The sequence below is a fragment of the Chiloscyllium punctatum genome, chromosome 12, assembly GCF_047496795.1.
Source record: "Chiloscyllium punctatum isolate Juve2018m chromosome 12, sChiPun1.3, whole genome shotgun sequence".
NCBI classification, from domain to species: domain Eukaryota; kingdom Metazoa; phylum Chordata; class Chondrichthyes; order Orectolobiformes; family Hemiscylliidae; genus Chiloscyllium; species Chiloscyllium punctatum.
Genome location: NC_092750.1, coordinates 17180148 through 17197348, shown reverse-complemented (window position 1 = coordinate 17197348; position 17201 = coordinate 17180148). Strand labels below are relative to the sequence as shown.

General features: G+C 44.3%; 1 protein-coding gene across 1 annotated transcript in view; it reads right to left on the bottom strand.

Annotated features, from left to right (window-relative positions):
- Nucleotides 1-17201, bottom strand: part of LOC140483630 (guanine nucleotide-binding protein G(t) subunit alpha-1) — a 67719-nt gene that overhangs the window by 15002 nt on the left and 35516 nt on the right. The window contains exons 2-5 of the mRNA XM_072581932.1: nucleotides 8762-8804; nucleotides 6234-6375; nucleotides 5222-5379; nucleotides 1942-2070 (exon numbers count right to left, since the gene is read on the bottom strand). Of these exons, the coding sequence (XP_072438033.1) occupies nucleotides 1942-2070; nucleotides 5222-5379; nucleotides 6234-6375; nucleotides 8762-8804 (472 nt within the window). The remainder of the gene's footprint in view (nucleotides 1-1941; nucleotides 2071-5221; nucleotides 5380-6233; nucleotides 6376-8761; nucleotides 8805-17201) is intronic.

The following is a 17201-nucleotide window of genomic DNA, read 5'->3' as shown; positions in this document are numbered from 1 at the left end:
GGCACGACTTATACAGTTAGCAGTAGGGCCCTGGGTAGTGTTGTAGAATAGAGAAACCTTGGGGTTCAGGCACATAACTCTTAGAAATTCACGTCACAGGTAGACTGGGTGGTGAAGAAGGCATTTGGCATGCTTACATTCATTGCTCAGAGTATAAGAGTTTATAGGTCATGTTAAGATTGTACAGGACACTGGTGAGGCCTGTTCTAGAGTACTATGTCCAGTTCTCGTCATGCAATTATAGGAAAGATATTACTAAATTGGAAAACATTCAGAAAAGGTTTACCAGGATGTTACCTGGGAATGGAGGTTTTGAGTAATACAAATAGGCTGGGGCTTCTTTCACTGGAGTGTAGCAGGTTGAGGGGTGACCTTTTAGAGGGTTATAAAATTGTGAGGAATATAGATAAGGTGCATAGCAAGGGTCGTTTTCCTAGAGTGGGGGAGTTCAAAACTAAGGGGCATATGTTTTAGGTGAGCGGGGAAAAATGTAAAAAGGAAATGAGGGGCAACCTTTTTACAGAGAGAGTGGTTCGTGTGTGGAATGAACAGGCAGAGGAAGTCGTAGATGCAGGTACAGTTACAACATTTAAAAGACATTTAGATTAATACATGAATAGGAAAGGTTTGGAAGGACATGGACCAAACATAGGCAAGTGGGACTAGTTAGTTTGGGAACATGATTGGCGTGGACTAGTTGGACCTAAGGATCTGTTTCCATGCTGTATAACTCTATGCCTCTAAGCGTGTTGGCTGTACATAAAGTTTACAAGCTGTCCTACCAGAGATTGAGTGCCCTGTAGGAACTGAGCAATTTCTTATTTTTAGTGTGTGCCCTTGTTAGCTGCCATGGTTTCACACTCAGAGAGGAGTGGTGACATGGGAGGTGATGGCCTAGCGGTATTATTACTCGACTATTAATGCAGAAACACGGAATAATGTTCTGAGGACCTGGGTTCAAATCCCGACATGGCAGATGGTGGAATTGGAATTCAATTGGAAATATCTGGAATTAAGAATTGGTTTATTTGTCAATTGTTGGGGAAAAAAACCCATCTGGTTCACTAATGTTCTTTAGGGAAGGAAATCTGCCATCCTTTCCTGGTCTGGCCTGCATGTGACTACAGAGCCACAACAACGCGGTTGACTCTGAACTGCCTGCTGAAATGGCCCAGCAAGCCACTACCCACAGCAGGTGGAATGCAGCGATTCAAGAAGGCAGCTCACCACCACCTTCTCAAGGGCAAATAGGGATGGGCTATCAACGCTGGCCCAGTCAGCGACACCCAAGTCCCACAAATGAATTTTTAAAAATCAGTTTTTAAACATTTGCCTTTGTGACAAGAAACTGACAGCATGAACCTGGCTAAAATAGCAATAAAACGCTGTAGATGTTGGAAATGTTAAATGAAAACAGAACATGCTGGAGAAACTCAGCAGGTCTGGCTGCATCTGTGCGAGTCCAATATGAATCTTCCTCAGAAGTGAAGGAGGCTTGAAAGCGGGAAGGATTTATGGTGTAAGGAAGGTGTAGGAGGAAGTGGAACAGGCCCCAGTGAAAAAAATCCAAAGGGAGATTTATTAGTTGTAGAGGAGCGATATAGGTAAAGAGTAGGTGTTAATAGCTGAAAAGTAAGTTGCTCTGCTAGGAGCAAACCCATACAAACAAGCTGCTCCAGTTTCAATGTCCAATAGGTGGAGCTGATTGACAAACAGTAGCTGTTACCCCTTCATTCCTGATGAAGGGCTTTTGCTCGAAATGTCAATTTTCCTGCTCCTTGGATGCTGCCTGACCTGCTGTGCTTTTCCAGCACCACTCTAATCTTGACTCTGATCTCCAGCATCTGCAGTCCTCACTTTCGCCTAGTAGCTGTTAATGGTTGAACTTGCTGCTTGGGCTATGTGCACAGATTATAAAATGTTAAGCAACTTAATCAGTACCTGAAGTTGAGATCTTTAAATCCGAATTGAGTCTCAATGATACCAGTGGTTTTCACTCTTGAACGCAGGACATCCTGCTCAGTGGGGAGGTAGCCTGGCTGGACAATCCGGTCCAGGTCATTGAGGTAGCTGAGGCAGTCAGACAGAATCAAAGTCAGCAACCAGAAATTCAGATTAATCTTCAACAGTCAGTCAGTCAATCAGAAAAGAAAGGATAATGGACACAAAGGTAGGTGGAAGAAGAAATCAAAATGGAAGCCAGGACAAGGGGTCCTAGTAATTCCATTTTCTCTTTAATGAGGCTGGTCAGAAGCCCATTTTAAAAAAAAATCCTAAATGCCTCAGTCTTACTTCATGAGTGTTTGCTTGGCTCAGCATTCAAGCTCCCATGACAAAAGCTGCAGTTGTAAAACTGTGCATCTATACCAGGCTAACACTTCACCTCAGTATTGAGTATTAATACTTCACCTCATAATTGAGTATTAATGCTTCACCTCAGTACTGAGTACTAACACTTCACCTTAGTACTGAGTACCAACACTCCCCCTCTGTTCTGAGTGATAACGCTTCCGCCCAGTACTGAGTACCAACGCTTCCGCCCAGTACTGAGTACCAATGCTTCCGCCCAGTACTGAGTACCAACGCTTCCGCCCAGTACTGAGTACCAACGCTTTCCCTCACTACTGAGTAATAGCACCTCCCGTCAGTACTGAGTAATAACACTTTGCCTCAGTGAGGACTGCCCATTGGACTAGTTGACCAGGAGCTGTCTATTTGTTTGGTTGAAGATTGATGATTAGGGAGCCTCCTTAACGACATGAGAAATAACATCTCAACAGATCATTTGGTCATTTACCACCATTGCTGAGAGTGAAACATCAGTAGGTGTGATTTGAATTGTTGTACTTGATGCAAACCACAGTCACTACAATTTAAATAAATATTTTAGGACATTGCGAGAATGTGGACGAGGCTTGTTGAAATACAATTTCTTACTTTATCTCAATCAATCTAACCTATAGCAATAGTAATTCAGTTCTCGGTCAGAACCACCGACGTCAAGCCGGTGTTCTTCTCTGACCACTGCCTCCTGCTGGCCGACTGTCACCTACAGGACGAGCAGTGGGCTGGTAAGGGAACGTGGAAACTGAACGCTAAGATGTTGACCCTGGGAAACATCAAGGAGCTCAAGAGGGACTACGCAGGTTAGAGAACCGTGAAGCCCCTCTTTGAGTCCCCAACGGACTGGTGGGAAACAGTAAAAGGGAACATCAAGAGGTTCTTCATCCTCAAAAGTGTTCAGGAGGTGAGAGAGAGGAGGGGAAAACTGTCCCAACTCCAGGAAAGTATGCAGAACCTGCTCCTGCTGCAGACGTTGGGGGTCGATGTCACAGAGGACCTCCAGGAGGTGAAGGGCCAGCAAGTCTCGCTCTTTGCCTCGGAGACCTCCAAGATAATCTTCCAGTTCAGGGTCCGCTCCATGGAGCAGGACGAGACGTGCTCACGTTTCTTCTTCCAGAAGGTGCACAAAGAGAGCTCTGTGCTCAGCAGCCTGAAGGAAGAAGATGGCTCAGCAACGTCATCTCAGACTTACATGAGGATCAGCATTATGAAGAAAAACATCTTTGACCACAAGTCCATCAGGAAGTGGTCAGCACGTGGTGTCCTTGAGACCCTTCGGGAAAAGGATAGGGCGGATCCTGTCGAGCGGTTCCCTGAGCAAACTGTCAAAACCATTTGGCAGAATGCCTCATTGCCAGAACTTTCCAACAAGCACCAAGACATGGCTTGGCTGGTGGTGAGAAGGGCTCTGCCTGTGAGATCCTTTATGCACACCCGGACTCTGTCGCACCGCACGCTGCCCTCGAAATGGTTGCAGAGGGGACGAGACTGTCACACACCACCTTCTGGAATGTGCCTATGCAGAGGAAGTCTGGAGAGGAATGCAGTGGTGTTTGTCGAGGTTCATCCTGGGCAGAGCTGTGACGTGGGGACTCCGTGCTCTACATTCCTGATGAAGGGCTTTTGCCTGAAACGTCGATTTCGAAGCTACTTGGATGCTGCCTGAACTGCTATGCTCTTCCAGCACCACTAATCCAGAATTTGGTTTCCAGCATCTACAGTCATTGTTTTTAACCTGTAAATAGGAATGATTACTCTGTTTCGGTATGCAAAGAAATGGAATGTTTACGTATGTATGGCATGTCCAATTGTACAGATCATCAAAGTATTTTATGAATAAGGTATATTTTTGAAATTAAAAAAAATCAGTGATAAGGAGAGGTGATGGCCTTGTGGTATTATCACTAGACTGTTGATCCAGATAATGTTCTGGGGATTTAGATTCAAATTCTGCCATGGCACATTGGAATTTGAATTAATTAAATATCTGCAGTTAAGAGTCCAATGATGACCATGAATCCATTGTCAATGGTTAGAAAAAAAGACTCGTCTGGTTCACTAATGCCCTTTAGGGAAGGAAACTGCCATCCTTACCCAGTCTGGCCTACATATGACTGCAGACCTGCAGCAATGTGGTTGACTCTTAACTGCCCTCAGGGCACTTAGAGATGGGCAATAAATGCTGTCTAGCCACTGACCCCCTTATTCTGTGAGTGAATGAATGAATGAAGGAAAAACAAAGTGGCTGAGAAATCCAGAGGTTATGACTAATGCAGAAGGTGTGAGTTCAGAACTCACCATGGCAACAGAGAAAAATAATGGTTAAATCTTGGATATTTTAATAATGATTGTTAAAGCTCATCTGGTTACTGAATTGGATGAGTCGTCCTGATCATATTGAATGGCAGAGCAAATTCAAAGGCCCTAATGAACTGCTCCAGCTCCTATTTTCTGTGTTTTTTGGACTTGAAATAATCAATGACTTATGGGAGAGATCCCCTGAATGAATGATGGAGGAAGGTGGGTTGCTCCTGTAGTATCACTTTGTTGCCAGTAGATGATGCCATTGCACTGTAAAGGATAAGGCAAGCATTTTTTACAGAGCCCAGCTGCAACCCCTGTTGGCAGAAGAATGTCTAAACAGGCTGAAAATTAACCGAGCCTTCACACAAAATCAACTTTGTGTGGTGTTCTGTCAGCAATCACAGAGGAGGCCTTTTGCCTGCGGCGATTCACAACTAATTCATCTGTGGTTTTGTATTTGGGGTGGCTTTGAGTCATGTTAAATTGCAAAACTAGCTGCATCTTCCTGTAGCCACTGTTTGGACTAACCCTGACCCTCTCAGGGAGCTGACAGATTACAGAAGGAGTCACTCACTAGCCAGCAGAGTCGTTGAGCTGGTACTCTGAGGCCCGCTCGAAGCAGGCCTGGATGCCAGAATCCTTCCACAGACGGCTGATAATTTCATACAGCTCTTTTGGCATCGTGCCTTCGTCGATGGTATCGGCTAGATGCATCAGTTTGCGAGAATCGTCCTGAAGGAGAGTAAGAGTTACAGGAATTAGTTACAGGTTTCTTCCACAAGATCAGTCCGTGACCACCAAAGGGAGGAAAGTAGAACCAACTAAAGAACTTGGGGGGGGGGGCATAGTTTAAAAGTAAGAGGGCACCCATTTAAAACACAGATGAGGAAACCTTTTTCCTCTTCCCTTCCCTTCCCCCCCTCCTCCATTGTGCTGTGTGTTGGAAGGGTGGAGAATCAGTGCTCATCGATGGAAAGTGTGCAGCAAAAGGACTAAGAAGTTGAGATTTGGATCTGGAATGCTTTGTCTGGCAATGTCATGAGACAGATTCATCATGGCCTTTAAAAGGGGACTAGATAATTATCGGAGGAGAAAATATTTGCAGGGTTGCAAGTCCCTGAGGGAGCTACTGAGCTACTCTTGTAGAGAGTTGACATGAGCATGATGGGTTGAATCAGCTGTTTCTCTGTTGTAGCTATTCTATGATTCTGATGCTGTTTGTGGTTTTCTGCACATTAGTCCTCCTAATAAATACCACAGAGCGTTAGGCTCTTGTTGAGTCAGATGTCTTGAAATTTATGTACAACACTAATTATTTAAAAGGCTACACAATCACAGGCCTACACACACAATCTGGGCTCAGTGCTTATTAATGTTACTGTACATCAAACACATACATCTGATTGACTAAGATGATTCAATTACACAATTACTAAAGGCAAACTTTCCACTGGAACATCGCATGCCTAATGTCATGTAACTGTCTTAAAGTACCCATGTGGTCTGGAATTGGTGATATTCTGTGATAGTGCTGGTCATCGTACAGCATGTGGTTCTGGTGTAACTTGTTTGCTGGTTGCACTGACCTGCCTGGCGCTGTCTCCATAGCCAATGTTCAGTGTGGTCATTGCCTTGACAATAGCCATCATAGATTGCAAGGTGTTACTGTAGATGATGCTGATGAACTCAAGACATTCCTCACGGGAGTAACCATCTTGATGAATAATTCTGTCAAACAACAGAGCACACAACATCTTAAAATGCCCTTCTCTTTTGTGCACAATCCACTTAGGAATTATTGTGCATTCAATATGTCCTACTGCTTTTTTCCCCGGGTACAACAGAGTGTTACAAGGGGACATAAATTTAAGGTGAAGGGTGGAAGGTATAGGGGAGATGTCAGGGGTGGGTTCTTTACCCAGAGAGTAGTGGGGGCATGGAATGCGCTGCCCGTGGGAGTGGTAGAGTCAGAATCATTGGCGACCTTTAAGCGGCATTTGGATAGGTACATGGATGGGTGCTTAATCTAGGTTAGAAGTTCGGCACAACATCGTGGGCCGAAGGGCCTGTTCTGTGCTGTATTGTTCTATGTTCTATGTTCTATGTTCACCAAGACTTAACTGATTCAAATCAAAACAATATTCATCTGGATTGAAGTGTCAATGCCAAATTATTGCTATTAAAACCCAAATAACTAATTCCTGTGTTTTATTTAATACATTCATGGCCTGCTCAGCCATCTCAGAAGACACTCACAAGTCAATGTCATTCCTGTGGGTCTGCAGTCACATATAGCCCGGAAGAGGTAGGAATGGCAAATTTCCTCTCCTGATGGCTGTTTGTGGGTTTTTATGATAGTCTGGTAGTTTTGTCATCATTGTGAATAAATTTCAATCCTCTGGGTTACTGGACCAACAATATCTACACTATACTACCATCTGCCTCACTGGAAGACTTTTGCTACAAGGAATACAAGGAATCTGTTCAGATTAAATCTGTGTTAATACATGCTCAGCATTTTTCATTCCAATAGCCACATGTTAAATGGAATTAGTTTGATAAATGAAATTTTTATTTTGTAATATGGTACAAGCAAATTGATCTGTATGGCCTCCTTCTGTGCTGAAACGTTTTACATTAATGGAGAGCAATTGATTCCAATGCTCTATAGTCTATCTGAGAGAATCCAATAAAGAACAAAGGAAAAGGATTAACTTCAAGGAGACAAAGCCCTGCGAGCAATGCAGTGACGATATGTTACAGAACAGTTTACTTTTACATGAATATTGCAGTCCGGAGCTATGGATAACAATGGGGGACTTTTCCCATCCATGGCTAGCCAGGAGTCTTTCTATCTGCCTTCGGTACATGTTGGCACAACTGCCATGTTATGAATACACCTTCCTTGGCCACCAAGCCCTAGATTGGAACTCAAACCCAGAGCTTCAGTCTCAGAGGCAAGGGCACTACCCACTGCGCCACAGGACTTCCATGGGAGAAATGTACATGCCTTCAAATAAGGAGGAGGGAACCACGATATTGACTAAAATCTCTTTCGAAACAAGGTTTGTGAAGGAACGCTTCAATAATAAAGACATTTTAGGGCACTTGGCAGTGCCAACTAGAAGCTTCCAGTCATCCCCTGCCCCTCCCCACTCAATAGCAGTGGCCATACCTCAGAATGTGCATAGCTACAGCCTTGTGATAGCAACCTCCTGAGGTAAGGGTTTCTTGTATACCCCACCCTGTTAGACGATTGAAGCTGCAGACAGCACTGTGGAGGGGAATCCCCTCCAAGTTATCAACCTGGCACTGTGCCCAGTATAAATTTCATTTCTATTAAAAGGTCTTTGGAGGACCTATTAATCTTGAGGCAGCCTCTCTATCTCCTTCCTATGAGCAGCTCCCAGTTTGGCCGGGGCTCCCAAGGACACTGGGAACTGCAGAAGCTACTGAATTCCTTAAGTTAGCTCTTTCATCCAATACAATCAGAGCTGACCCGAGCGTGGCCTCAAATCCTTTCCTGTCCGTTCCCTTGACTCCCTTGTCAGTCAAAGATCTCTCCAACTCAGGCTGAAACAAATTCAGAGAATATGTTTCATTAAAATCACTTCCCATTCTTCTAAACTCCAATCGATACAGACCCACCTTGCTCAACTTAATAAAACGTTTCATTCTGGGAATCAGTTGATGAACCTCATACCAATCTCTGAGGGTTGGAGCGCCTCCTGCAGGAATGCGTTTGCCATCTAAAATTGGACAGTGAACATTCAAACCCACTCACATTGGCCCTCAGATACTGATGCAATGGTGATGCCCTGGCTCAATGAATCCCAGCAAGTCGCAAAGACAGAGAGAGGAAGTCCAAAATGGAGGGAAGATGACCAAAGTAACGAAACAGTGACATTCAATGCAAACTGTATATTTGAAGATCTGGCTACATCTGAATTGGAAAGTCAAACTGCTCAGTTTCTTCCTGTGCATTGCCCAGTGGCACCAGCATTTGTGTTGTGACTGACAATCGGGCACTGGGCACTGCCACACTAAGTGTAGCCTTCAGGCCACTACCAATTTAAGAATCAAATTCTTCCAAAAGGAATAGAAGGTGACTTACTTCATCTGCTTGACAATGGTGCTCTTGCCAGATTCTCCAGCACCTGGAAGAGAGGAGGTGTGATTAGCAAGGAAATAAAGAGCGTTTTCTCATGACAATAAAATAGTGATAGAATTAATTAAAGATACATAAGCCTGTGGTAGACTAGATGTAAGATCCTTAATGATTGTGCACCCATAAAGCAATTGATTAAATGTAGGCAAATTGGAATCATCACATCATTACAGAATAACTAACCTATCAAATCTCTATCAGCTTTCATTATATCCCTGCAGTGTGAAAGCAGGCCATTTGGCCCATGGAGTCATGCTGACCCTTAAAAGAGCATACCACTCAATTCCCATCACCCCGAAATTCCCATGACTAATGCACATATCCTGCACACGAAGGGCAATTTACCACGGCCAATCTACCCAACCTGCATACCTTGGGACCAAAGGAGGAAACCCAGGGATAATGTACAAACTCCACATGGACAATCACCCGAGGGTGGGATTTAACCTTGTCATCGTGAGGCAGCAGTGCTAACCACCATTCCTGATGAAGGGCTTTTGCCCGAAACATCGATTTTTCTGCTCCTTGGATGCTTTCTGACCTGCTGTGCTTTTCCAGCACCACTCTAATCTTGACTCTCCAGCAACTACAGTCCTCACTTCTGTCCAGTGCTAACCCCAAAGCTACCTTCTGCTCAAGAGCAGTTTAGCTAGTTCCCCCTCCATAAGCCTTTCCCCATATACCTCAGCTTTTACCTATTCAGTAGTTGATTTCGATATTGCACAACCAGTTTTTACTGAACAAAGGCAGGAGGGAGGTAATGGTTTGTGCAATGACTACACTCTACCACAAGGGGACTTCAAAACGCTTTATTGAAACAAAGTGGTGCATGTTCTAAACACATCAGTGAAACCACCTCAACAGTTTTGTGTTCCTCGCAGTCTTTATCAGGATTTGGTTGCTGCAGATGTAGTGTCTGGGTTATTGGCTGTATATCTGGTTTAAAGAGCTCACATTCACAACCAGATCTGGCTTCCCTGTCCCAGAGCTCCACAATTCAGAACTAGTCTGTGAAATGTGACCCGATCAGTGCAGTCTCTCTACTTCATTGGCCCTGGGAATCTCGGAGTTACGTTAGAACATCACCTGAAGTCCCCAAGCAGATTGGGCATCTTGGCACATCACAGCCAACTCACCACACAACCATGGCACCCCATTGAGGTGGCACCAAGAATAGATGAGGTGCTCACCCTTTCAACTGGAATAGCATACACAAGAATAGTTATTGGCCTCCAACAAACGACTCTTTGTGTTTCACTTAAACCTGAAGTGTCTTTTAATTGTATGTATTATTTGTTACCAGTGAGGCGGCGAGCTGCTGGACCACAGAAAATACAATACGTTTCCTTCTTAAAAAAATCTTACTTCTTTCGAATTGTTTATGTTTTGAAATATAAATTGTTATATCACATGAACATGGGGGTGTTTGGAAGAAATGTCTGACAGAAACTATAGCACTGAAGGGATAATTTGCTATAATATTGGTGCTTGCATCTGATGGTATTCTTGAGGGAAGTGAAAGGTGAATCTCTCAATGCAGCAGCCAGCACTCTGAAAGTAGTGTTTCCCAGGAAGGTTTTTGCCACCATTGCTTCACTAGTTGTCCCAGTGTTGAGAATGTTTTCTGGTGGAGAGGGCAGGCAGGTGACTGAAGCCAAGCTTTTAGCCAACAACATCGTATGACTGGCTGCCAGGAGGCACACAAGAGTGGGCTGGTTTGCTGGTGTTTTTTTGAAAAATCCTGGTTTGCGCTACAAGGAAACATCACCACAGAATTGGTCTCTCATTATAGAGAGATGGGTAATGGTGGTTTAACCTGAGGGTCACCATGCGTCAGGCCAGGGGAAGAGGTTAAGAATGCGGGATCTTAATGGTGACCTCAGTCAGTGCGAGAATTGAATCCACAGTGATGGTTTCCCTCTGTATTGTAAACCAGATGTACAGCCAATAACCCAGACACTACAAATGCAGCAACCAAATCCTGATAAAGACTGCGAGGAACACAAAACTGTTGAGGTGGTTTCACTGATGTGTTTAGAATATGCACCACTTTGTTTCAATAAAGCATTTTGAAGTCCCCTTGTGGTAGAGTGTAGTCATTGCACAAACCATGACCTCCCTCCTGCCTTTGTTCAGTGAAAATTGAGCGTGTTCATAAAGTGCATTTGGGTGCACAAGCATCAGGTCTGCATTCATTGTACATGTTTCAAACTCAGGGTCAATATTGTGGTTAAGTTCATCCACTTAGTGGTGTAACAACATCTGGTTAGAGTAAGGATGTTCCCTCATTACCACCTGAGCTTTCATGGGGACATTGGCATTGTCTTGTTTCTTCACGAGCTTTCTTCAATCCTTCCTCTCTCCCCTTGGATCAATGATGAGGGGGGATGAGGGCATAGATTTAAGGTAAAGGGGATTTTTTGTTCATCCAGAGGATGGTGGGAATTTGGAACTCACTGCCTGTAATGCTAGTACGGAACCCATACAATATTTAAGAAGTACACTTAGCTAAGCGCTTTAGGGAACATCTCCAGGACACCTGCACCAATCAACCCCATCGCCCTGTGGCCGAACATTTCAAATCCCCCTCCCACTCTGCCGAGCATATGCAGGTCCTGGGCCTCCTCCACCGCCACTTCCTTACCACCGACGGCTGGAGGAAGAACGCCTCATCATCCACCTCGGGACCCTCCAACCCCATGGCATCAATGTGGGTTTCACCAGTTTCCTCATTTCCCCTCCCCCTATCCTACCCCTGTTCCAACCTTCCAGCTCAGAACCACCCTCATGAACTGTCCCACCTGCCAATCTTCCTTACCACCTATCCGCTTCACCCTCCCCTCCGACCTATCACCTTTACCCCTGCCTCTATCTACCTATTGCACTCTCAGCTACCTTCTCCCTAGCCCCGCCCCCTCCCATTTATTTCTCCACTCCCGAGGCTCCCAGCCTCATTCCTGACGAAGGGCTTTTGCCTGAAATGTTGATTTTCCTGCTTCTTGGATGCTGCCCAACCTGCTGTGTTTTTCCAGCAACGCACTCGCGACTGTACACTTGCAGTGTCAAGACATGCAAGGTCATGGCCAAAAGCTGGATATTGGATTAGAATAGTTAGCTGGTTACCTTTAACCAGTGCAGATTCAAAAGGATATTCTGAATAACGGAGGAGAGGGGGGGTGGGGGGGGTGGGGGAGATCAAGAATCAGGGATTGCAGGAACAGGATACAGGGTAGGCCATTTAGCACTGTTAATGGGGAAAAATGTCTTCATCCAGAGTAGTGAGTCAGTGGAATTCTTATTGTGTTGAGGGTTAAAGGGGTCAAAGGAGTGAAAGCAGGAACAAGGTTGGATGGTCATACAGAATGGTTCTAAGGGCTGAATGGCCTCCTCCTGCTAGTTTCTCTGTCTCTATATGGTTTTCTTGCTGAACGGTTTGAAGTACATTAAAAATTGATGCTTGTCTGACTCCCAGTAATTGTATTCTGACACGTTTTGAAGTGTTCTTGTTGCTCTGGTAACTGATACTGCAAGGCAGAAGTGCTGGGTTTTTACCAACTCAGCCTGCTGCTCAACATTTGAGTGCATCTTTTCCAAAGTTCAAGTTGCACATGTCAAGCATCGTTGATGGTTATTCAGGTAGAATCTTGCAATTCCTCTATCCCTGCACATCCGCCAACCCCCACTGGAAGGTGCATGGGATGGAAACCGATGACTATCCATCTGTTTATTACTCTTTTGTTTTTGTTTTCCCATTTCCCCTCATCCAGCCTTTGGCACAGCAACCCTTGCTGCTGGCTAATTACCAGCTGCGATCTGCAGCATATTGGCCATTGTCTCACCAAAATGCAGGCTCACGCCCCTTTAATTAAAGGGACATTGAAAATTGCTGGTGTGTTTAAATGCAACGAGGTGAGGTGGGGGGAAGGCGGGGAGTGTCAGAACATTGTCTGTTAATGCCCAGCTCTATCTCCTACTCTTTGAGCATCCCGATGACAGCTGGGTAAAATCATGAAACCGAAATGTCCCTTGTCTCTCTTGCCCACCTTATGCCAATCTTTGGCTCATAGGAAGCCTGAGAGGTGAAGGAGGCTGGTGTTTCTCAAGGTTAGCCTGAAGCATTGCTCCCTCTGAGGGGGGAGTGGATTAGAGTTAATCTGCCTGTCACTGTCACTGGATCCAAACCTTCTCCTTTAATCATCCCATCCATCTGCCAGCCAATGATACTCTTCAGCCAGCTGAGTTGGCCACTGTGTCTCTTGAAATAATGATATACCATCATAGAAGTGACAAGGCTTCACTGGAAGAAGATTTACTCAATGCTGATTATTCTAAATTGGAACTCTGCTCTCTCTCCCTCTCTCTCTCTCCCTCCCTCTCCCACTCTCTCTCTCTCTTTCTCCACCACCCTCCACATTTCCCACTGTCACTTTAAAATAACAATCTGGGGCCAAATTACTAGCAGAGAATTAAAACTGATTGAAAAGAAAATCTTGCCTGGAAAGTGAGTGTGTTTGTGCATGTGGTGACAGGCAGAATCCACTTTAATTCCTGACCCAACTCCAGCTGTGCAGCACTCCCTCAACTAGGTCGCAATGTTGTGCTCAAGTTTGTGGAGCAGGAGTTGAAACCACAACCATCTGGACTTGGAGACAGAGGTTTACCCAACTAAACCATGGTTATCAAGCTGGTTTTCCAGATTATTGTAAAATAATCCAGTTAGTGAACCATTTGTGACTCAAGTCTCTCCAGAGAAGGGAGCATGTCACTCTGGTATGCCCACATTTCATAGTATCCTGACAGTGTGGAAGCAGGCCATTCAGCCCATCAAGTCCACACTGACCCTCCAAAGAGCATCCCACCTCACCCTATTCCTACAAGCCTACATTTCCTACGGCTAATCCACAGCCTACAAATCTCCCACACTATGGGCAATTTAGCATGGCCAATCTGCCTAACCTGCACATCTTTGGACTGTGGGAGGAAACTGGAGCACCCAAAGGAAACCCACGCAGACACTAAGAGAATGTGCAAACTCCACACAGACAGTCACCCGAGGGTGGAATCGAACCCAAGTCCCTGGCGCTGTAAAGTAGCAGCGTTCACCACTAAGTCACTGTGCTGTGACTTGTGACACCCTTTTTAAAGTTTAGGGCTACTGGCTCCCAAATTGAATGGTTGACTCTGTCGCCCTGTTGCCAGTTTTCCTGGGGTCAAGTGTCCACTCCAGAATTGCAAATGAATGACTCCGGTGCTGTGTGCCAGTGGAAGCATCATTCCACTTAGATAGCTCGGCCATAATCAGGTTTAATGTTCATCAAAAAAATGGAAATTTTGTTTTAAAAAGGCTGCAAAATCAATGTTGTCAAGAGAGAGAGCTAGGGATGAAATGATTAGGCTCCCACTGCTGGGCTGTTACTGATCGTCTGATATAAACGGCATTACAGCTAGGTTCTGAAACAAACTCGATTAACCCTCTGAGTGTAAACACATGTTGCTCTCTCTGTCCCTTTTATCTGAGCTCAGTAAGGCAGCGAATATTTTAGAATGCTTGCAGGAAGAAAGAAAAGGATGATTTTCCCAAAAATCCATAGAGTTTTGCCTTACCCAGATCCTATCAGGTACCGCACCATGAGAACTTGCAGCTCTACACAGGAATTGAGTTTATGTGAGGGAATCCCAGTGTGTTAGAGGCTCACCTTATCCATCTGTTTAGATATGGCGAAGTAATGGCAACAACTATTAATCCAGAGATTCAGGAAATGTCCTTGAATCCTAGCACAATAAAATTCTGAAGTTAAAGTCTAATGTGGAAACGACTGTGAAAACATTGTTAATTGTTGTAATCTGGTTCAATGTTGCCCTTTAGGGAGTCATCCTCACCTGGTCTGACCTACATGTGACTCCAGACCCACAGCAATGCAGTTAATACCAACCGCCCTTGAAAAGGCCCTTGCAAACAACTGAGCCGCATCAACCACAACTAAATGGTTAACAGTGATTCTAGAAGGCAGCTCACCACTACCTTCTCAAGGACAACTACATACAGTCAATTAACAGCAGATGGCAGAGTGGCTCAGAGTTCCAGGTACCCGGGTTCAATTCCAGCCTCGGCCAATTGTCTATGTGGAGTTAATGCATTATCCCTGTGTCCACGTGGGGTTCCTCACACAGTCCAAAGATGTGCCGGCTATGTGGATGAGCCATTGGAAATGTGGGGCAGAGTAAGGAGGTGGATCTGAGTGAGATGCTCTTCAGAGAGATGGGATGGACTTGATGGACCGAATGGCTTGCTTCCACACTGTAGGAAAACTATGATTCTATGTGAGTGAACCATATCATGTGAGTGAACAATGAAACAGATCTGTAAGCGAGTGTCCAAAACTGACAGCATAGGTGGAGGTAATGTGAAATCAATTATTATACCTCTCTTCACTTCTGCTTTACATTTTGATCAACATTTATGTCCTACATAATTCAGTAACAGACCAATGGAGAAACACTTTATTAATAACCTGGGGGTCTCCAAGGACCCTCGACTAGTCCTTAAAAGGGGACAGCTACAACTGGTTAGAATGAATAATTTCCTTTCGATTAACATCGTAAGAATGATATTTTAATTTCTGCCTACATATATTCCTGAAGGAACTAACTGTACATTTTAACCGGAACTCAGAATTGACTTTGTTCCTATTCCAAAAAAAATCAAAGAGTTGATTTAATTTTTTTTGTAATGTTTTTCTACAGCTCATCTTAATTTGCTCCTGGTTACTTCCTGAAGAGGAACACCTCTGTGAAACATTGATTGTGAGAGATCCCTTGCCCAAACTCACAGGATCAGAGCTCTGTTATTATTGAGGGTGAGGCTGCTCCCTATATTGACTGCCCTATTCCAGGAAACTTTCCATTTGCCCTTCCCTTTCTTCGCTGTCTCTTGTGTTCAGTCGGTGTGGGAACCTTTTCTGGAAACATCATCGTTGGATATTAAGCTGCATAGCCAGTGTGAGGTAAAATGGATGCAGGTAGTTCTTCTATAACATGATGGTTGCATTCTTGTGCATCCTTGCGTTATAGAAAAATTGCCCCTTAAGAAACAGTGCTTAAAGTGTTGGCACTGTAATCACGTTACAGCCAACACGCGTTTTAAAAGTTTGTGCTTTAAAAACAATGTCCCCAGTTCGTTGCAGTGAATTCACGTTAAGGAAACGCATGTTACAGCAGAACGACCCGCATTTATTTGTAACAGCTTCCTCTCACACGCCTGTGCCCAGCAGGCAGCTAAGTTCTTGTTAGGGGATGTCAGAGGTTGTATTGTGGAAGACATTTCCCAATAAAGCATGGCTAATCCTTGACCTTTGCAAATGTGGCTTATTTTGCCTGAAGCAAAAATGAAGAAAATCCCTTGTTTTCTCTGCTTAAGGGACTAACATTGCAGAATGTTGACATTTCCAAAGGCACATTGATCCCTGAGCAGAGCACTGTAATCCCATTTACTAATTCCAACCCAATCCTCAATGCTTGTGCAAACTCATCAACTCAATGCCAACTGCAACTGAATCTTCCTTTGGCCTTCCGTTCTGCCGATCTGTGATTGGCCTTAATCAGCATCCAAATTAGGAAAGGGACAATCCTAAACTAAGCACCATCAGTTAATCTGATTTTCCATTATCACCCTGATCTGCCTGCAACAGCTACTTTAGGAACAGAAAAACAGGCTAAATAACAACTGATGGCATATCGTCCTCGAATTATTTACAGCATCCAATTTCACTTATATGATTTAATGATTAATACAGGCAATGGGTCCACACTATTATTACATTTTACGTTGAAGCTAGCCAACGTAATCTTTTTCGTGAAAGTTCATAGGAACAATTCCAGCTTATTATCCACCTAATATAATACCACAATGAACAAGGACAGCAGATAAATGGGAAATCCACCACTTGCAAGAACCCCAAACCCCAATCCCCAAAGCCAATTGCCATTCAGACCTATAAATATATCACTGTTCCTTCGATGTCACTGGGTCAAAATTCTGGAACTCCCTCACGAGCAGTGTTGCAGCTCTATCTTCGCCAACTGGACTGTAGCAGTTCAAGAAACTCACCATCACCTTCTGTAGAGCAACAAGGACAGGCAATAAATGCTAGCCCAGCCAGTAAGCCCCACATGAATAACTTTTTTAAAAAGCACTGCACAATCGGATGAGGTGTTGAACCAAGGCCCAACCTGTCTTTTCAGGTGGATGTAAGAGGCATAATTTTGAAGAGAAGCCACAAGCTGCCTGGCCACAATTTTATTCCTGATCACTATAACACCTCACTAAAAAAGGTTATCTAGTTAGTGGTGTTTCTGGGAGTTTGCTTTGTGAAGATTGTCTTCCTTA